Here is a 22,916-nt window from a genome sequence, read left to right on the forward strand (position 1 = left end):
GAGGCAGTGGATGTCATTTACTTGGATTTTTAAAAGGCATTTGATAAGGTGCCACACATGAGGCTACATAACAAAATCCTATGGCATACAGGAAAGGTACTGGCATGTATAGTGGAATGGCTGACAGGCAGGAGGCAGCAAGTGGGAATAAAAAGGGCCTATTCTTATTGGCTGCCAGGTGTTGCTCAGGGGTCAGTATTGCGACTGCTGCTTTTCACATTGTTTATCAATTATTTAGATAATAGAATTGATGGCTTTGTGGCAAAGTTTGGAGATGATATGAAAATAGGTGGAAGGACAGGTCGTGCTGCAGGAGCAATTCAGTTTCAGCAGGACTTGGACAAACTGGAGAAAAAGGCAAAAAGTGGCAGATGGAATACAGTGCTGGGAAATGTATGATGGAGACATCTTATAAAAACCATATAAAATTATGAAAGGGATAGACAAGATAAAGGCAGGAAAGTTGTTTTCACTGGTGGGTGACACTAGAATTAGAGGATGTAGCGTCAAGATTCAGGGGAGTAGATTTAGGATGATGAGGAGGAACTGCTTTTCAAAGAGAGTGGTGAATCTGCAGAAATCTGTCCAATGAAGCAGTGGAGGCCACATCTCAGTAAATATATTCAAGACAAGGCTGGATAGATTTTTGCATAGTAAGGGAGTTAAGGGTTATGGGGAAAAGGCAGGTAGGTGGAGATGAGTCCATGGCCAGATCAGCCATGATCTTATTGAATGGCAGAGCAGGCTCGATGGGCCAGGTGGCCTACTCCTGCTCCTATTTCTTATGTTCTTATAATGCATTTTGGTAAAAGAAACAATAGCGCAGACTATTATCTAAATGGAGAGAAAGTTCAAATATCAGAGGTGTAGAGGGACTTGGGAGTCCTTATGCAAGACTTCCAGAAGGTTAATTTACAGGTCAAGTCTGTGGTAAAGACAACAAATAAAATGTTGACATTTATTTCAAGGGGAATAGAATATAAAAGCAAGGAGATAATGCTGAGACTTCATAAGACACTAGTCAGACTGCACTTGGAGTACAGTCAACCGTTTTGGGCCACATATCACAGAAAGCAAGTGTTGTCATTGGAGAGTGTCCAGAGGAGGTCATGAGGATAATTCCAGGAACAAAGGGGTCAGTACATGAGGAACATTTGGCAGCTTTGGGCCTAAACTCACTGGAATTTAGAATGTGGAGAGAATGTTCCTAAGGTGGGGTATCCAGAACCAGGGAGCACAGCCTGAAATTTGAGGGGGGGGGGACCCCTTAGAACAGAGGTAAGGAGGAATTTTATTTTAGCCAGAGAACAGTAAATCTGTGGAACGATCTGCCACAGACTGCAGTACAGGCCAAGTCCGTATGTATATTTAAGGTGGAAGGTGATTGTTTCCTGATCAGTCAGGGCATCATAAGATGTGGTGAGAAGACAGGTGTATGGGATCGAGTGGGATTTGAGATCAGCCATGATGGAATGGCAGAGCAGACTCAATAGGCTGAATGACCTAATTTTGTTTCTATGTCTTATGGTCATATGGGAGAGTTTAAACTTCTGAGGTTAGGTAGGACCCTGAGCAGTAGAGCGGGTGATGAGAAACAAAAGGCATACTATTGTAGCCAATGAGAGCAAATTTAGTTACCAGGGATGACAGGTGCAAAGTAAAGGGAAAGACCATAGGATTAAGCTGCACTTATTTCAATGCAAGAACAATGACAGGTAAGGCAGACAATGACAGACAAGTAACAATGAACTCAGGGCATAGATTGGGATACTCATTATCATAAACAAAAACATGGCTCAGGTAATGGCAGGACTGTCAACTCAACGTTCCAGGTTACGATTTAGAGACACAGGATACAAGCATGACAAAAGAGCAGGTAAGGGAGGAAGGGGAGTTGTCTGCTTGATGAAAGAGAACATAACAATGGTCATTGCCCTCTCTAATTACAAAAATCTCCCTAATGGTCTTTAACCACAGGTGAGCTGTCAGTGGACTGGAGGATAGCTAAAATTGTTTTGTTCACGAAAGGTTTTAAGAAAAAGTTTGAAAATTATAGGCAGGTAAGCCTGTCATAACTAGTAGGTAAATTACTGTAAAGTATTCTAAGGGACTAGATATACAAGTACTGTGGATTCAGTTAATTGGGTCTCTTCGGGGCCAGTATGTTTTGGCCCAATTACACAGTTGCCCCAATTATCCAAAGTTTTGTAGAAATAGTAGAGGCAAACTACTGTTTAACTGTAACAAATTAACTTTTTAAATGATATACTGAACAAATTAGAACACTACCAATATTACTACAGTACTATAAAACTGTAATACCAGAAGAATTCTAGTGTACATTCTTTTGATTGATCGTAAACGAACAAAATCAGTGCAGACGATGGACTGACTTAATTTATTTCCTGCATGAAGTAGTGTTGTAATCCAACAACAAGTTTCCTGGAATCCTGTGTGGTCACAAGCTCAGGTTCAGTTGTGCCATCCTCATCACTTTCCTCATCTTCATCTTCTCACCCTTGGAGTTTTGATACAATGTTTTTGACAGCTGCATCCCCCAAATCTTTATTTTCATTGTAACATTTGAGATGCCTGTGGATAACATTTATTCTATGTAGTTCCTAACTTGAAGTAGTGAAATAGTTTCACTTTCACTCCTGGCTTTTTCCAGCATCTCCAAGCCTGAATACTTCAAATCGCAGTGAGCAAAACAGTTCCGAATTGTGTTCCTGCTTATTTCTTGCATGCTATTACTGACAAACTGTACTGCCTGGCACTTTCTTCCAAGACTGTTGAAGATGTCTGCAGACTTTCTTCAATTGCTTCAAGAATATAGTCCACCAACTTTCCACAATACAATGTCTTTAAACTTTTTATGGTTCTCATATCATGGCAGCACCAAGGATGTTGTACTGGCAGCTGGATGTTACCCCGATCATTGTACATTAATGTGTGCTGCATAATTGCCAACAAGCAAAAGAATTTTGCTAGAGTTCCGCTGTAGCTCCGTATCCCAACTCATAAGCCATTTCTTAAAAATTTTGGAATTTAGGAATAACTGTGCATAGTTCCCTGAAAGTGGAGTCTCATGTAGATAGGGTGGTGAAGAGGGCTTTTGGAATGCTGGCCTTTATAAATCAAAGCATTGAGTACAGAAGTTGGGATGTAATGCTAAAGTTGTACAAGGCATTGGTAAGGCCAAATTTGGAATATTGTGTGCAGTTCTGGTCACCGAATTATAGGAAAGATATCAATAAATTAGAGAGAGTGCAGAGACGATTTACTAGGATGTTACCTGGGTTTCAGCAATTAAGTTACAGAGAAAGGTTGAACAAGTTAGGTCTCTATTCATTGGAGCGTAGAAGGTTGAGGGGGGATTTGATCGAGGTATTTAAAATTTTGAGAGGGATAGATAGAGTTGACGTGAACAGGCTGTTTCCATTGAGAGTAGGGGAGATTCAAACTAGAGGACATGATTTGAGAGTTAGGGGGCAGAAGTTTAAGGGAAACACGAGGGGGTATTTCTTTACTCAAAGAGTGATAGCTGTGTGGAATGAGCTTCCTGTAGAAGTAGTAGAGGCCAGTTCAGTTGTGTCATTTAAGGTAAAATTGGATAGGTATATGGACAGGAAAGGAGTGGAGGGTTATGGGCTGAGTGCGGGTAGGTGGGACTAGGTGAGATTAAGGGTTCGGCACGGACTAGGAGGGCTAAGATGGCCTGTTTCCGTGCTGTGATTGTTATATGGTTATATGGTTATCCACACCCTATTATTAGCACAATACTCAACTGGTAAACTATCCATTCTTAGCCCCTTAAAAAGCAATGAGGTTTAACGCTTTTCCCAATAACCAACTACAGTATTTCTATTTATCAATTCCTGACATATTTGCACAACAAATTTATGCGATCCATTGCTTTCTTTGAAGCTGATATTGTTGCACGTTTGTAGCAAAGATAACTGTTCGGCATGGCACAATAAATATTAGGCCTGTTTCATTGGCATTGTAGATATCATCTGAACGAATCTTGTTAAGATGGGAAGTTATATAGATTTCCACGTTCCTGCACTTGCAGCATCAACATTATCTTTCTTGCCATGTGCTTTCTTGAACTTAATGAGGTGCCTACATTTCCACTGAGCCAATCAACCATGTGTTGCTTCAAAATCTTTCATGAACCAGCTTCTTAGTTAGCTCCTCTAACTTGTTTTCTTAAACACTGGTCCACTGACATGCACACCTTATTCAGTTACAATGGAAAACCATTGATTGAGATCCTTTTCAACATCTGAATCCTTGCCTTCAAGCTTTTGTTTTTGGGATGTTCCCTGGTGTCCCTTGTGTAATGTCCATTCTTTTCAGTTTACCTTGCTCATGTATCAAAATATGCAATTGTAGATGTCAGTGTGGTGAACTACATACACCTGTCTGGACACGCCCCCACTGACTGCTCCTGTGGCTCCTCCCACAGACCCCAGTATAAAAGCAATTGAGGCCTGAGCCCGGCCTCTCAGTCTCCAGGAACAATATGCAGCTCTTGCCTTTGAACTCTGGCTTGCATGCTTTCAATCATACTTGGAAGAGGTTAGTGCAACTGAACCCGCTGTTATGCACCGAATTCTCCTCTCGAGGGTCACCCCGAAAGTTTACTCACTTATCAGGGGCCTGTCAACCTACAAAGGGGCACTGGACGCCCTCAAAAGACAGTACCTGCGGCCGCTGAACACCGTCTACGCAAGACATCGCTTAGCTACGCGACAACAGCGGCCTGGAGAATCGAGCGCCCGGTTTCTCCGAGCCCTACAGACACTTGTCCGAACTTGTGACTGCAAAACTCTCACGGCGGAACAGCATGCGGAACTCTTGGTACGAGACGTCTTTGTCACAGGAATCAGGTTAGTGTATGTGCGTCAGCGGCTGCTGGAAAATGCCGATCTTAACTTACGCTCGGCGATCAAGACGGCCAACACGCTGGAGGCTGCGCTGCACAACGCTGACGCTGTCCAGCTGCACGATCCCCCACCGGTCCTGTAGACGCCTCAGACCCCGCTGCCGCCAGTTTCCGCGAGCGAATTCACCAACGCTGCTGCCAGTCGCGATTCCACGAACTCCCCGAACCCGACCACAGCTGCGGCCAGTCAAAAGCCCACGCAGTGTTACTTCTGCGGACTCGAAAAGCACCCCCGAAAACGTTACCTGGCCCGAGAAGCAACCTGCTCCAGCTGCGGGAAGAAGGGCCATTTCGCCAAGGTCTGTAAGTCTAAACCATGAGCGGGGTCGGGCAGCGCTGCGTGTGAGGCATCAGGGCCGCTATCTTGCCTGCCCGCCTCACGCGAGGCATGGGGGCCGCCATCTTGCATGCCCGGATGTGGGCGGTCATCTTTGTCGGCGTCAACATACCCCATCCCTGACCGGTGCTTACCGGCCACCAAGACGGCAGTTCAACTCTGGCCACCGTAACCCTCGACCAAAGTGCCCCACACCAGCTTGCAAGGTCAATGATGGACATCCTGGTGGAGGGGCACAGGACTAGCTGTCTGTTTCACACAGTCAGCACTGAGAGTTCTATTGACCCGGACACAGTGCAATACTGCGGACTCGTGACACGGCCGGTAAGCCAGAGGGTCACCTTGGCTTCTGGGTCGTATTCCACAGACATCCGGGTGGGTTGTGTAGTGACATTGGTGGTTCAAGGCACAGAATATCGGAACTTTGCGCTACAGGTCATGCCTCAACTGTGCGCACCTGTGCTATTGGGGCTGGACTTCCAGAGCCACCTCGAAAATGTGACTATGGCATATGACGGGCCCCTCCCACCACTCTGTCAGGATTCCTCGGTTTGGTGGGTCTTCGCCACATACCCCGCTACTGACCCCACACACACACACACACTGAACCACACGTCTCACCCAGCACCATGCCAACAACTGCGCTACCGACACCACTTGCAGCTTCTCCACCCTCAAGATCCCTCCCCCACCGCTGTTCGCCAACCTGACCCCTGACTGTAAACCTGTGGCAACTAAAAGCAGGAGGTACAGCGCGGGGGACAGGGCCTTCATTCAGTCAGAGGTGCAGCGGATGATCAGGGAGGGGATCTTTGAGCCAAGCACAAGCCCTTGGAGGTCCCAGGTGGTTGTTGTTCGGTCCAGGCAGAAAAATAGGATGGTCGTGGACTATAGTCAAACTATCAATAGGTTTACGCAGCTTGACGCGTACCCCCTACCCCGCATCGCGGATATGGTCAACCAGATAGCTCAGTACAAGGTGTACTCAACAATAGATATGAAATCCGCTTATCACCAGCTCCCCATCCGCCCAGAGGACCGCCCCTACACCGCCTTCGAAGCGGGCAGCAGGCTCTATCACTTCCTGCGCGTCCCATTTGGTGTCACAAATGGTGTCTCGGTCTTCCAGAGGGAAATGGACCGGATAGTGGACCAGTACCAACTGACGGCCACATTTCCCTATCTGAATAACATCACCATCTGTGGTCACGACTGGCCGGATCACAACGCCAACCTCCAACTATTTTTCCAAGTGGCCGAAGCCCTGAACCTTACTTATAATAGGGACAAGTGTGTGTTCGGAAACACCCGACTCGCTATCCTTGGGTATGTCGTGGAAAACGGGATCATTGGCCCTGATCCTGACCGTATGCGCCCCGTTAGAACTCCCTCTTCCCACCACTCTCAAAGCCCTCAGACAGTGCCTGGGCTTCCTTTCCTATTACGCCCAATGGGTCCCCCATTACGCAGACAAGGCCCGCCCCCTGGTCAAGTCTACCACTTTTCCCCTCTCTGCCGAGGCCTGCGCGACCTTCAGCTCCATTAAAGGGGACATTGCCAAAGCAACGATGTATGTGGTGGATGAGACCATTCCCTTCCAAGTAGAGAGTGACACCTCCAATTTCGCGCTTGCTGCTACCCTCAATCAGGCAGGCAGGCCAGTAGCATTCTTTTCTCGTACCCTTCAAGGCTCTGAAATTCGGCACTCCGCGGTGGAGAAAGAAGCCCAGGCCATAGTGGAAACTATTAGGCACTGGAGGCACTATCTCGCCAGCAAAAGGTTCACCCTGCTGACTGACCAGCGCTCGGTTGCATTCATATTCAGCAACCAACAGCAGGGCAAAATCAAAAATGATAAAATTTTGCAGTGGAGAATAGAACTCTCCACCTACAACTATGATATCCTGTACCGGCCTGGAAGGCTCAATGAGCCCCCTGATGCCCTATCCCGGGTATGTGTGCTAGCGCACAGCTCGACCAGCTATATGCCCTACATGCACATCTTTGCCATCCGGGGGTCACCCGATTTTACCATTTCGTGAAAGCCCGGAACCTGCCGTACTCCCTGGAGGACATCAGGACGATGACCAGGGACTGCCAAGTCTGCGCTGAGTGCAAACCGCACTTCTACCGTCCTGAAATGGTGCAACTTATCAAGGCCACCCGCCCCCTTGAGCGACTGAGTGTTGACTTTAAGGGACCCTTCCCTCCACCGACCGCAATGTCTACTTTCTCAACATTATCGACCAGTACTCGCAGTTCCCCTTTGCCATCCCCTGCCCCGACACCACTGCCACGTCCGTCATAAAAGCCCTGCGCCAGCTCTTCACTCTGTTCGAATATCCCTGCTTTATCCACAGTGATAGAGGGTCCTCCTTTATGAGTGACGAGCTGCGCCAGTACCTGCTGGCTAGGGGCATTGCTACTAGTTGGACTACGAGTTATAATCCCTGGGGAAATGGACAGGTGGAGAGGGAGAATGCCACAGTTTGGAAGGCCACACATTTAGCCCTCAAGTCAAAAGGGTTGCCGGTCTCTCGATGGCAGGAGGTCCTCCCCGAGGCACTCCACTCTATCCGCTCCGTTATGTACGTCCACCAATGCCACCCCTCACGAGCGCCTATTCTTTTTTCCCAGGAAGTCTGCTACTGGGACCACTCTACCAGCTTGGCTGACGTCCCCAGGGCCAGTGCTGCTCCAGAAACATATGAGGAGCAATAAATACTCCCAGCTGGTTGAGAGGGTTCACCTTCTACATGCGAACCCCCAGTATGCTTACGTGGTCTTACCTGATGGGCAGGAAGACATGGTCTCCATCCGCGACCTTGCACCCGCAGGAGCAGCAGACCACTACCCCGAACACTCCACGGTAACTATGGACCCTGTACCCGAGGTGACACCGCGCACACCAGGCCCTACACAGAATCCTCACGACACTCCTATACCGGGCGTCTCATACGCGTATATACCAGGCGCCTCGCACACGTGTGAGAGATCACTGACGCCTAGTGGGCTGACACCTCCAGTTAGGCCGGAACCAGCACAACCACCGTCTCTGGTGCAATCACCACCGGCATCTGTGCAATCACCACCGGCATCTGTGCAATCACAGCCGGTGCTACGTAGATCACAGCGACAGATTCGACCACCTGATAGACTTAACCTGTAAATATACTTGTAAGAAACTTCGCCCCTTTGGGAACTCTCTTTTAAAACAAAGGGGGGGGGTGAATGTGGTGAACTACATATACCTGTCTGGAACACCCCCTGCTGACTGCTCCTGTGGCTCCTCCCACAGACCCCAGTATAAAGGCGATTGAGGCCTGAGCCTGGCCTCTCAGTCTCCAGGATGTAGTATGTGGTCAACCACTGCTTGTTCCTTCCTCCAGTCAATAAAAGCTGATATCTCGCCTTTACGTCTCAGAGAGAGTTATTGATGGTGCATCAGTCAGCACTCCAGATATCTCTGCCAACTGATGATGAGTGGTGTCAGGTGCCTGAAACGCATTGCTGGGAGTGCTGATGGAGGCTGCTACAGGGACATTTAAGACACACTTAGATAGGCTCAGGGATGTAAGAAAGATGGATGGTGACATGCCATTTAGGAGGGAAGGGTCAGAATGATTGTGGATTAGGTCATATTGGTTGGTAAACATCAAGTGCAAAAGGGCCTGTACTGTGCTATTCTATATACGACAGAACATGCCTTTAAGATGAGGGGAGGAAAATTGAAAGGACATGTGCAAGGTCAGTTTTTTTTTTCCCTGCCTGAACTGTAGTAGGTGCCTGGAATGATCTGCCAAGGATAGTGGTGAAAGTAACAGCAGCATTTAACAGGCTGTTTGTTAACATACTAACATGCAGGAAATGAAGGTATATGGATCATACGAAGGCAGAAGAGATAATAGCACAGACATTATGGGACAAATGGTCTGTTCCTCTGCTGTATTATTCAATGAATTTTGTTAGCCAGAGATTGGTGAATCTGTGGAATTCTTTGCCACAGACAGCTGTGGAGGCCAACTTTATATATACTTAAGGAAGAGGTTGATGGATTCTTGATTGATCAGGGCATGAAGGGATACGGGAAGAAGACAGGAGATTGGGGATGACAGGAAAATTGGATCAGCCTTGATGAAATGGCAGAGCAGACTCAATGGGCTGTTGGCCAGAAAGAATGACAATTTTCAAATCAGTGAATTCAAATGAATCAAGGACAGTGGAAGCAGTCTTTGTTCTTGCCGTGTGCTTGGGGGATGGAGGCTGCCATTTTGCGAAGACACTCCATTCTCCATTTTGTGAGCTTGACATGCTGGACTTGATTAGTGTTTTAAAGAAGGCACAAAGACTCTTCAGGTAATCTGCTGGACTGGAGGTCATTTCCAAATAAAGAGTTATTTGTGAGGTGTTCTTTGGTTGGCTATAACATGCAGGATTGTGAATGCCTGAGGTGATTCAAGCTCATTGCTGACTGAAAACAAAGAGCCATGAGTCAGTAATTGCCCCTTGATGGTAAGAGGGTAATAGATGGGTACTGGCTTGGACCAGAGCCAATGACCAGGTGTTAAAGGCCAGACACATGACCTGCGGCCAATGACACGGGAATGCGACATTTGAACTGATAAGCAATGGATATAAAAGTGGATGCTTTGTGTGTGCCTGTGGTGGTAACTTCGAAGAATAACTATCACAGATACAAGCGAGAAGAACCCTGCATGAAGCACGTGGAGAGTGAATTGGGACCACGAGGAACAAGGAGCGCCTGGCCAGCTTAAATTCCTCCACCCGGGTAATACCTTTGCTATTCTTTGACTATCCAGGAGAGTCAGGGATACTTAGCAAGTGTGCGCACAAGGTATTTAGTGTATGAATTCACGTATTTGTTAGTTTGAACAATAAAGGTAATTGTCAGTAAATACAGATCTCTCTGTGCCTCACTCAGAATCGTTGGAAGAGGTAGAAGCGGTATCTCTCTCTCTCTCTCTCTCTCTCTCTCTCTTTCCAACAGGGCCAAATGGCCTAATTCTGCTCCTATATCTTATGGTCCTGTGTTCTCTGTTCACTATTTCTTAGATAATAGACAAAATTGATGTTCAGATGGAAAAAGCCATTCGGACATTAATTTTTCAAACATTCCCTTTGCTTCCTCTGTAAAACAGGCAGGACACAGACTCTTCTACAGTTCTTGCTGATCAAAACACCTTTACAGGGAGATGATCACTATTTATTTCCCTAATTGTACAACGTTTTCATACATACAGGCACTCTAATTGTGAGAAAAAGGAGGGTGAAAAAACATAGTCATTGTGGTGTGCAATAGTTATTCTGGGGAAAACTTCTGCCAAGTGTAGCTGACCTATACCTGAAACATACCTGGCATCATTAACAATAACTTAGCATTACTTTTCACAATCTTTCTTGATTTGAATACCATAATCTACACTAGAGTTAATTAATGATCTGTAATAAAGCTAATGTACATAATGTTAGCTTAGATTTGGGAAAGAAAATGAACTCTGTTGCATCCAATGGCTGCTTCTAAAGCAAAAGTCCTCTTTTGGAAGAGGACAGCGAGGCTTTGAGAGAAAGTGCGGCGGCGGCGGCCATTTTCAAATTGTCCAATTGCGTCTCAGATCGGAGTTCTGAGAGGCGGGACTGCACAGGCGCGTGAGGAGGCCTGGGAAGGAGGGAAGATATAAAAAGAACGCAGCCTTAAGAAGCGGGCAGCGGAGTGCACCGGGAGCAGAGTATAGGGCTTGGGCTCAGGGGGCTTAGGTGGAAGAGGGCAGAGTAGGCTTATCTTTTAGTTCTTGTTATTGTCAGTTATTCCGGAAGTATGAGTGTGAGGGCAGCTTGTTGTCCTCGGTGTCGGATGTGGGAGGTCCTGGAGTCTCCGAGCCTGCCGGACGTCCACATCTGAGCCAGGTGCACTGAACTGCAGCTCTTGAGGGACCAAGTTAGGGAACTGGAGCTGCAGCTCGATGACCTTCGCCTGTTCAGGGAGAGTGAGAAGGTGATAGAGAGGAGTTACAGGCAGGTGGTCACTCCGGGGCCACGGGAGGCAGATAGGTGGGTCACGGTCAGGAAGGGGAAGAGGTAGGTACTAGAGAGTACCCCAGTGGCTGTACCCCTTGACAATAAGTAATGTTTGAGTACTGTTGGGAGGGACAACCTTCCTGGTGGAAGTGACGGTGGCCGGGCCTCCGGCACAGAGGACGGCCCTGTAGCTCAGAAGGGTAGGGATAGAAGAAAGAGGACCATAGTAATAGGGGACTCGATAGTCAGGGGTTCAGACAGGCGTTTCTGTGGAGGTGATCGGGAGTCCCGGATGGTAATTTGCCTCCCTGGTGCCAGGGTTCGGGACGTTTCTGATCGCGTCCAAGATATCCTGAAGTGGGAGGGTGAGCAGCCAGAGGTCTTGGTACATATAGGTACCAATGACATAGGTAGGAAAGGGGAAGAGGTCCTGAAATGAGAGTATAGGGAGTTAGGAAGGCAGTTAAGAAGAAGGACCGCAAAGGTAGTAATCTCGGGATTACTGCCTGTACCACGCGACAGTGAGAGTAGGAATAAAATTAGGTGGAGGATGAATGCGTGGCTGTGGGATTGGAGCAGGGGGCAGGGATTCAAGTTTCTGGATCATTGCGACCTCTTCTGGGGCAGGTGTAACCTGTTCAAGAAGGACGGGTTACACTTGAATCCTGGGGGGACCAATATCCTAGCGGGGAGGTTTGCTAGGGCTACAGGGCAGACTTTAAACTAGTAAGATGGGGGGGGTGGGGGCGGGAATCAATTTGAGGAAACGATGGGAGGGGAGGTTTGCTAGGGCTACAGGGCAGACTTTAAACTAGTAAGATGGGGGGGTGGGGGCGGGAATCAATTTGAGGAAACGATGGGAGGGGAGGTTTGCTAGGGCTACAGGGCAGACTTTAAACTAGTAAGATGGGGGGGGTGGGGGCGGGAATCAATTTGAGGAAACGATGGGAGTGGAGGTTAGTTCACCAGTAGAGCAAGTAAATAGACAGTGTGTGAGGGGGGAAAGGCAGGTGATGGAGAAGGGATGCGTTCAGCCCGAAGATGTAGGGGAGAAGAAAGAAAAGGATAATAAATTTGAATGCATTGTTAGGGATGAAAAGAGAGGAGGAGGTGGAGAGTATCTTAAATGTATCTATTTTAATGCTAGGAGCATTGTAAGAAAGGTGGATGAGCTTAAAGCGTGGATTGATACCTGGAATTATGATGTTGTAGCTATTAGTGAAACATGGTTGCAGGAAGGGTGTGATTGGCAACTAAATATTCCTGGATTTAGTTGCTTCAGGTGTGATAGAGTAGGAGGGGCCAGAGGAGGAGGTGTTGCAGTGCTTGTCCGAGAAAATCTTATGGCGGTGCTTTGGAAGGATAGATTAGAGAGCTCCTCTAGGGAGGCTATTTGGGTGGAATTGAGGAATGGTGAAGTAACACTGATAGGAGTGTATTATAGGCCACCTAATGGGGAGTGTGAGTTGGAAGAGCAAATGTGTAAGGAGATAGCAGATATTTGTAGTAAACACAAGGTGGTGATTGTGGGAGATTTTAATTTTCCACACGTAGACTGGGAAACTCATTCTGTAAAAGGGCTGGATGGTTTAGAGTTTGTGAAATGTGTGCAGGATAGCTTTTTGCAACAATACACAGAAGTACCGACTAGAGATGGGGCAGTGTTGGATCTCCTGTTAGGGAATGCGATAGGTCAGGTGACAGATGTATGTGTTGGGGAGCATTTCGGGTCCAGTGATCACAATAGCATTAGCTTCAATATAATTATGGAGAAGGACAGGACAGGACCTAGAGTTGAGATTTTTGATTGGAGAAAGGCTAACTTTGAGGAGTTGCGAAGAGATTTAGAGAGAGTGGATTGGGTCAAGTTGTTTTATGGGAAGGATGTAATAGAGAAATGGAGGTCATTTAAGGGTGAAATTATGAGGGTACAGAATCTTTATGTTCCTGTTAGGTTGAAAGGAAAGGTTAAAGGTTTGAAAGCACCATGGTTTTCAAGGGATATTAGAAATTTGGTTCAGAAAAAGAGGGATGTCTACAATAGATATAGGCAGCATGGAGTAAAGGAATTACTCAAGGAATATAAAGAATGTAAAAGGAATCTTAAGAAAGAGATTAGAAAAGCTAAAAGAAGATACGAGGTTGGTTTGGCAAATAAGGTGAAAGTAAATCCGAAAGGTTTCTACAGTTATATTAAAAGCAAGAGGATAGTGAGGGATAAAATTGGCCCCTTAGAGAATCAGAGTGGTCAGCTATGTGTGGAGCCGAGGGAGACGGGAGAGATTTTGAACGATTTCTTCTCTTCGGTATTCACTAAGGAGAAGGATATTGAATTGTGTAAGGTGTGGGAAACAAGTAAGGAAGTTATGGAACCTATGACAATTAAAGAGGTTGAAGTACTGGCACTTTTAAGAAATTTAAAAGTGGATAAATCTCTGGGTCCTGACAGGATATTCCCCAGGACCTTGAGGGAAGTTTGTGTAGAAATAGCAGGAGCTCTGATGGAGATCTTAAAGATGTCATTAGAAACGGGGATTGTGCCGGAGGATTGGCGTATTACTCATGTGGTTCCATTGTTTAAAAAGGGTTCTAGAAGTAAGCCTAGCAATTATAGACCTGTCAGTTTGACATCAGTAGTAGGTAAATTAATGGAAAGCATTCTTAGAGATAGTATTAATAATTATCTGGATAGACAGGATCTGATTAGGAGTAGCCAGCATGGATTTGTGCGTGGAAGGTCATGTTTGACAAACCTTATTGAATGTTTTGAAGAAGTTACGAGGAATGTTAACGAGGTTAAGGCAGTGGATGTAGTCTATATGGACTTCAGCAAAGCCTTTGACAAAGTTCCACATGGAAGGTTAGTTAAGAAGGTTCAGTCGTTAGGTATTAATGCTGGAGTAATAAAATGGATTCAACAGTGGCTAGATGGGAGATGCCAGAGAGTAGTGGTGGATAATTGTTTATCGGGATGGAGGCCGGTGACTAGCGGGGTGCCTCAGGGATCTGTTTTGGGCCCAATGTTGTTTGTAATATACATAAATGATCTGGATGATGGGGTGGTAAATTGGATTAGTAAGTATGCCGATGATACTAAGGTAGGAGGTGTTGTGGATAATGAGGTGGGTTTTCAAAGCTTGCAGGGAGATTTATGCCGGTTAGAAGAATGGGCTGAGCGTTGGCAGATGGAGTTTAACGCTGAGAAGTGTGAGTTTCTACATTTTGGCAGGAATAATCCAAATAGAACATACAGGGTAAATGGTAGGGCATTGAGGAATGCAGAGGAACAGAGAGATCTAGGAATAACAGTGCATAGTTCTCTGAAGGTGGAGTCTCATGTAGATAGGGTGGTGAAGAAGGCTTTTGGAACGCTGGCCTTTATAAATCAAAGCATTGAGTACAGAAGTTGGAATGTAATGTTAAAATTGTACAAGGCATTGGTAAGGCCAAATTTAGAATATTGTGTGCAGTTCTGGTCACCGAATTATAGGAAAGATATCAATAAATTAGAGAGAGTGCAGAGACGATTTACTAGGATGTTACCTGGGTTTCAGCACTTAAGTTACAGTGAAAGGTTGAACAAGTTAGGTCTCTATTCATTGCAGCGTAGAAGGTTGAGGGGGGATTTGATCGAGGTATTTAAATTTTTGAGAGGGATAGATAGAGTTGACGTGAATAGGCTGTTTCCATTGAGAGTAGGGGAGATTCAAACGAGAGGACATGATTTGAGAGTTAGGGGGCAGAAGTTTAAGGGAAACACGAGGGGGTATTTCTTTACTCAGAGTGATACCTGTGTGGAATGAGCTTCCTGTAGAAGTAGTAGAGGCCAGTTCAGTTGTGTAATTTAAGGTAAAATTGGATAGGTATATGGACAGGAAAGGAGTGGAGGGTTATGGGCTGAGTGCGGGTAGGTGGGACTAGGTGAGATTAAGAGTTCGGCACGGACTAGGAGGGCCGAGATGGCCTGTTTCCATGCTGTGATTGTTATATATGGTTAAGTGACATTTGGAATTGGGAATAAGTTATCTTTTTGATTAGACTTGTAGCAGGTACTCAGCTTGAATATCCCACTGAAATAGGAAAGCAGATAAAATCTTTTCAAGAACTATTAATTTTAACCCACATTTGGTAATACAAGTTTGTAATACTAAACATTAAAGAATCCTTATTTGTGTACAAACTTACAGATGAAAGATTCCAATAATTTTGTAATATTACCTGAGCAGCATCAATTTTCTTAGCAATGGCCTGCTTTGAATTAGTCATGGCTTCCAGTTTCCTGGCTGCGTTTTCCACTTTTGCTGTTAACATGTCCAACCCTTGGGATACTTGCTGTGATTTCTGCATGGCAATTGGTGTAGCCCCTTGACCTCTATATTTAAAAAAAATTACACCCAACTTAATTGGCACTCTTATAAACACATTACAAATCTAAAATGCTTGTGATTTGCACAGAATAATTTCTACGCAACACACACAAAATGCTGGAGGAACTCAGCAGGCTAGGCAGCACCTAGGAAAAGAGTATAGTCGACATATTAGGCCAAAACCATTTGGCAGGACTTTTCCTAGTTGCTGCCTGGCCTGCTGAGTTCCTCCAGCATTTTGTGTGTGTTGCTTGGATTTTCAGCACCTAGAGATTTTCTCTTGTTTGTAATTTCTATGCAAGTATTGCAATTGCATTTTGGTTTTTAATTACCACATTCTTGGCTTCTTCTGTAACATGAACTACTGTAAGAATGCAATTTCTATATAAATTATCTTTGTATCTCAAACATGCAATAACAATACTGTACCAAACAAAACTAAAACTGTTTTACTATTTAAACTAAGCAAAGTTTTTTTTTAAATGGTATTTATTCATTTTACCTGGCTCGGAGTTCAGATACTTGGTCAGTCATCTGACCCAAAGCCTTGGTGGTGCCCAGAATTTCTCTCCGTTCCTTGCCTGCACACAGTTCTCCCACTTTGCCAGCTTCATCCAATATTTGTTTGATGGCCTGCTCTCCAGCATCACCTAAATCATACAACAGATCAGATCAATCTAGCACTAATGCCTTCATCCAAAGAACTAACAAAAAAATAATTATTTGGCAAAAGAACATTTTGGGACATTAGATAAGCTAAATGAATGAAATACACCTGGAATTTTGTGTAGTATCATCATTAATTATCATTACCTGGAGGCGCATTAGGATCTCTTAGCCAGTTTTTGGCCTGATTTATCTTTGAGTCAATCATAGCCAGAGCTCTTCTCATGGTCTCAGTGTCCTGTTCAAATAGACATCAGTTAAAACTATGTTATTAGTTTAAAAGATTAATAACTGACTGCATTCAAATTAAAAATTAAGTCTTCAATATCCCAAAAAGAAAATTACTTAACATACCTTGATGATCAAGCAATCACCTATTCACTATTCATTAAATTGCCATCAGGGAGATGCTACAAGTCCATCACCATCAGGACTACACATCTCTGAAGCTTCTTTCCTCTAGCTAATCAAGCTTCTCCACAACACTCACTTACTCATTTCATGTTTTTTCATGTTGTCATTGTTCTGTTGATAATTATTTAGTTTTTCCTATGCTCACATTTATTTAAGTCATTATTGATGTTTGCGCTAATTGTTGATTGTTCATGGCTGTTTGTAAATTGTTGGTTGCTATTGTGTTGTCTATTACAGTATTGTCCTGTGTTTTACGTGTGGCACTGAACCACAATCAATTCTGGTATGTTTCACACACTGGCAATAAACTGATTCTGATCTTAAGAGGCGTTGGCTCTGGGTAAGCTTCTGCTAAGGTTCCCCATTTTTTTTCTTCTTACTGTACCGTACTAATGACTGTTGTGTGTTCTTCATGCCGGATGCTGGAGTTCTGGGAGACCCAGAGTCTCCCAGGGAACTACCTCTATGTGAAGTGCATTCAGCTGCAGCTCCTTAAAGACCAAGTTGGGGATCTGGAGCAGCAGCTGGATGGCTTGGCAGGAGAGCAAAGAGGTATTCAGAGTTACAGGGAAGTATTCATCCCGAAGCTGCAGGAGGCAAGTAGTTGGGTGACTGTCAGGTGAAATTGAAATGTGAATAGCAAGTTAGCACAGAGCACCCCTGTGAACATTCCTCTCAATTATATGTATACCATTTTGGAAACTACTCTGGGGGACAACATCCCAGGGAAATGCCATGAAGACCCAATTACTGGCATTGAGCATAGGTGTAGAAGGTAAAGAGGGAGAGGAGGGAAGCAGCAGTGATAGGGGACTCAACAGTCAGGTGAACAGACAGGAGATTCGGTGGACTTGAACGGGACATCCAAATGATATGTTGCCTCCCAGGTGCCAGGGTCAGAGATGTCTTGGATTGCGTCCACAACATTTTGTAGAGGGAGAGAGAGCAGCCAGATGTCTTGGTACATACTGGTACCAATGACACAGGACAGAAAAGCAAAGAGATCCTGAAAAAAGAATTTAGAGAGCTATGTGGAAAGCTGAGAAGCAGGACCTTCTGGGAAGTAATTTCTAGATTGTGTCTGTGCTGTGCACCAGAGAGGATAGAATCAGAATGATTTGGCAAATTAATGCATGGCTGAAAACTGGAGCAGAGGGCAGGGCTTCAGGTTCTTGGATCATTGGAACTCTTCTGGGGGTGCAAGACCTGTTCTAAAGTAGTGGGTTGCCCCTGAACCTGAGGGGAACCAATATTCCCATGAGCAAGTTTGTTAGAGCTGTTGGAGACTCAGGATAGGAGTGATGGTTTAAAAAAAAAGCAAAGATGGCATGCAGCCATACTATCAGGAAGGATGATAAGACATAATTGCTGCCAGCAGGGTGAGTATCAGTGCATTAAGGATGCAAACTCAAAAACAGGGTAGCAAATGCAGCACTCAATGAGTTATATCTCAATGCACAAAGTATATTAAATAGGATGGATGATCTTGTTGCACTATTACAGATTGTCAGGTATGATGTTGTGGTCATCACTGAATCATGGCTGAAGGATGGTTGTTAACTGGGAGCTGAATGTTCAAGGTTGCACGTTGTATCAGAGGGGCAGGGAAGTCGGCAGAGGGAGTGGCATGGCTCTACATGCAAAGAATGGCATCAAATCAGTAGAAAGATGTGATATAGGATCATAGAAGTTGTATCCTTGTGGATCGAGCTACGAAACTGTGAGAGTAAAAGGACCCTGATGGCAGTTATATACAGGCCTCCCAGCAGTAGCTGGGATGTGGACCACAGATTACAATAGGAAATAGAAAAGGATTGTCAAAAAGGCATAGGAGATAGTCATATGAGATTTTTACATGCAGGTCAATTGGGAAAATCAGGTTGGAAATGGATCTGAAGAGAGTTATTGAATGCCTAGGAAACTGCTTTTTTGAGCAGTTTGTCATTGAGTCTACTGGATTTGGTGTTATGTAATGAACCAGAGGTTCAGGGAGCTTAAGGCAAAATAATCCCTAAGAGGCAATGATCACAATATGATCGCGATCAACTTGAAATATGATAGGGAGAAGTTAAAGTCTGATGTAGCAGTATTTCAGTGTAGTAAAGGAAATTACAGTGGTAAGACAGCAGAGTTGGCCAAAGTAAATTGGAAGGAGATACAGGCAGGGATGACAGCAGAGCTGCAATGGTGTGAGTTTCTAGGCAAAAAAAAAAATGAGGATGGTACAGGATAGATGTATTTCAGAAACAAAGAGATACTCAAATGGCAAAACAGTACAGCCGTGGCTGACAAGAAAGTCAAAGCTAATGTCAAAGCAAAAGAGAGGGCATACAACAAAGCAAAAATTAGTGGGAAGACAGAGGATTGGGAAGCTTTTAAAACCCTACACAGAGTAACAAAAAGAATCATGAGGATGGAAAAGATGAAATATGAAAGCAAGCAAGCAAGCAAACATATCAAAGTGGATAGTAAAAGCTTTTTCAAGCATGTTCAAAGTAAAAGAGATGAGTGTGGATATAGGTTTGCTGGAAAATGAGGCCGGAGAAATAATAACGGGGGCCAAGGAGATGGCTGATGAACTAAATCAGTATTTTGCACCACTTTTCACTATGGAAGACATAGCGTGAGGGAAGATAAGTGAATGCAGTTACTATTACAAGGGAGAGGTACTCAAAAACCTGAAAGACCCAAGGGGACACAAAACACCCAGTCCAGATAAACTGCACCCTATGATTCTGAAAGAGGTAGCATTAAATATTGTGGAGGCATTAGGAATGACCTTTCAAAAATAATTAGTCTCTGGCATGGTGCCAGAGGACTGGAAAATTGCAAAAGTCACTCTACTCTTTAAGAAAAGAGAAAGGCAGCAGAAAGAAAATTATAGAGCAGTTAGCCTGACCTCATTGGTTGGGAAGATGTTAGATTCAATTGCTATGAATGGAGTACATGGTGATACAGGACAAGACTGGACAAACTCAGCATAATTTCCCTAAGGGCAGATAGGCTGCAGAAGGACAGACAGATTATGAGAATGGACAAGAAAATGGCAAATTAAATACAATGTTGGAAACTGCATGGTCATAGTATGACCATGCATGATAGTAGAAATAAACGTGCAGACTATCTGGGAGAAAATCCAAAAATCTGATATGCAAAGGGACTTTGGTGTCCTTGTGCAGGACACCTTAAAGGTTTAACTTGTAGGCAGAGTCTGTGATGAGGAAGGCAAATGCAATGTTAGTGTTCATTTCAGGAAGTCGAGAATACAAGAGCAAACATGTAATACTGAGGCTTTATAAGGCACTGGTGAGGCCTCAGATTGAGTATTGTGAGTTTTGGGCCCTTCATCTTAGAAAAGTGCTGGAATTGGAGAGGATTCAGGAGGTTCACAAGGATGATTCTGGGAATGAAATGGTTATCATACAAGAAATGTTTGAGAGCTCTGGGTCTATACTCGCTGGAATATAGAAGGATGAAGAGGGATCTCACTGAAACCTTTCGAATGTTGAAAGGCGTAGACAGAGTACAAGTGTAAAGACTGTTTCCTACGATGGGGGGGTCTAGGTCAAGAGGGCACAACCTCAGGATAGAGGGGCATCCATTTCAAACAGAGACGCGGATAAAGTTCTTTAGCCAGAGGGTATTGAATTTATGGAATTTGTTTCCACAGGCAGCTGTGGAAGTCAGACCATTGGGTGTATTTAAGGTAGAGGTTAATAGGTTCTTGATTGAACATGGCATCAAAGGATATGGGGAGAAGGCTGAGGAGGGGGAGAAAGGATCAGCCTTGATTGAATAGCAGAACAGACTTGATGGGCCAAATGGCCTAATTCTGTTCCTATGTCTTATGGTCTTATTTTCAGTCCTAGGCAATCACCTTCTGATTCATCTCTAAATACAAATGAGAAACAGAACACTCCATTTGCAACAGTAGAATTATTCTGTACTAAATGGTTCCTTATTATGTAAATTAGAAATAATAACCAACTGTCTCAAACCAAAACAGTTGCACAGAAAAACCTACAGCACAATACAGGCCCTTCAGCCCACAAGGTTGCACTTAGATTAAAACTAATTAGTTTATGATTACTATCAATTCAAAACATCTAATTAATGCAGAAAAGCAGGTACCACTGGCCCTCCTTATCTGCGGGGGAACGGTTCCAGGACCCCCCGCGGATGCTCAAGTCCCTTATTCAACCTGTTCAATGAGGTGGATCTTAGGACCCAACAGAACCCCAGACCTTATTTAACGTGTCTCAGTGCGGTGGACATTAGGACCCAGTGGTAGAGCACTGAATCCGCAGTGTTTCTGTTCACAAAACTAATCACTATCGCAATTGAAAGTAAAGTGGAAAAAATAAAGCGATCGGAAAGAGGTGTAATGCCATCGGGTCATTGGAAAAGCATTAGGTTACAGTCAGTCAATGATCGGAACAATTTTAATGGATAAAGTGAGAAAGGCTCTGCCCCGATGAATGCTACAATTATTACTAAGCAACGCAGTGATTTAATTATTGGGTTTTGGGTTTTTGATCCTCACATCAACCCGGCACGGTGGAGAGCGCACTCGGGAGTGATCTGTCACTGGATCGAACTTGGGAAGAAGTTCCCGATCCTGGTGCTGCAATATACTTTCTTAAGTGTTTTATATGCATAGAAAGGTAAAATATATACTATATACTAAGACAAACGCTTGACTAACTGACGCTAATATCAGATGTACCTGTTCCAACTTACTGAGTAAGAGAACTTCCGATTTTTTCCGATCCCAATCCACGATAACCTCCGCACACCCTCCCGTATACTTTAAATCATCTCTAGATTTCTTATAATACCTAATACAATGTAAATGCTATGTAAAATAGCTGGTATACTGCATTGCTTAGGGAATAATGACAAGAAAAAAAAGTCTGTACATGCTCAAACAACAAGTGCTAGAAGAGCACTTCCAGGTTTTCACGATTCGCGGTTGGTTGAATTCGTGCATGTGGAATTTGCGGATAAGGAGGGCCAACTGTAATTGCAAAGGGTTCACAAACTTGTTTTTGCAACTGTATATACCAATTAGCATTAGTAGATTTTATGAAGATATACCTCCAGGTGCATTTAATTATCTTATAGTAAACCAAATATGTTCAACACAACTTCTCCTTTAGATCATAAGACATAGGAGCAAAATTAAGCCAGTTGGCCCACTGAGTTTTCTCTGCCATTCCATCATGGCTGATTATTATTCTTCTCAAATCCATTCTCCTGTCAATCAAGAACTTATTCAACTTAGCCTTAAACATATCCAATGACTTGGCCTGCACAGCCATTTGTGGCAATGAATTCCATAGATTCACCAGCCCCAGCAAAAGAAATTTTTCTTCATCTAGATGGATGTACCTCTGTTCTAAGTCCGAGTTCCTCTGATCCTAGACACCCCCAATATAGGAAACATCTACTATCTAGGCTTTTCAATATTCCATAGATTTCAATGCGATCCCCTCTCATTCTTCTAAACTCCAGTAAGTACAGGACCAGAGTTAACAAATGATCCTCATATGTTAACTCTTTCATTCCTGGGATCATTGTTGTGAACCTCCTCTGGACTCTGCAATGCCAGCACATCTTTTCTTGGATAAGTGGCCCAAAACTGCTCACGATACCCCATGCGCAGTTAACCAATACTTTATAAAGCCTCAGCATTCCATCCTTCCTTTTGTATTCAAGTCCTCTTGAAATTAATGCTAACATTGCATCTCCCCTCCTTACCACTGACTTAAACTGCAAACTAAGCTTTAGGGAATCCTGCACGAGAACTCCCTAGTCCCTCTGCACCTTTGATTTTTTTGATTTAATCCCTATTTAGAAAATAGTCTGTGCATTCATTCACTCTGCCAAAGTGCATATCCATGCAGTTCCCTGCAATATGTTGCAATTGACCATTCTCCCTATCTGTCCCTTCTGCAAATACCCTGCTTCATCAACACTATATCTCCCCCCTCCCAGCTATCTTTGTGTCATCTGCAAACTTGGCTATAAAGCCATCAATTCCTTCATCCAAAACATTGACATATAATGTGAAAATAAGCGGTCCCAACACTGAACCGGTGGAACACTAGTCACCAGCAGCCAATCAGAAAAGGCCCTGTTTATT

The 22,916-nt window shown here is 44.3% G+C and overlaps 1 protein-coding gene across 1 annotated transcript in view; it reads right to left on the minus strand.

Moving 5' to 3' along the window:
• LOC132379181 (vinculin) overlaps positions 1–22,916 on the minus strand; it is a 293,243-nt gene that overhangs the window by 125,028 nt on the left and 145,299 nt on the right. The window contains exons 7-9 of the mRNA XM_059946852.1: positions 16,505–16,595; positions 16,194–16,341; positions 15,543–15,696 (exon numbers count right to left, since the gene is read on the minus strand). Coding sequence (XP_059802835.1) covers positions 15,543–15,696; positions 16,194–16,341; positions 16,505–16,595 — 393 coding nt within the window. The remainder of the gene's footprint in view (positions 1–15,542; positions 15,697–16,193; positions 16,342–16,504; positions 16,596–22,916) is intronic.

This window comes from Hypanus sabinus, chromosome 21 (assembly GCF_030144855.1).
Source record: "Hypanus sabinus isolate sHypSab1 chromosome 21, sHypSab1.hap1, whole genome shotgun sequence".
In the NCBI taxonomy this organism is placed as follows: Eukaryota; Metazoa; Chordata; class Chondrichthyes; order Myliobatiformes; family Dasyatidae; genus Hypanus; species Hypanus sabinus.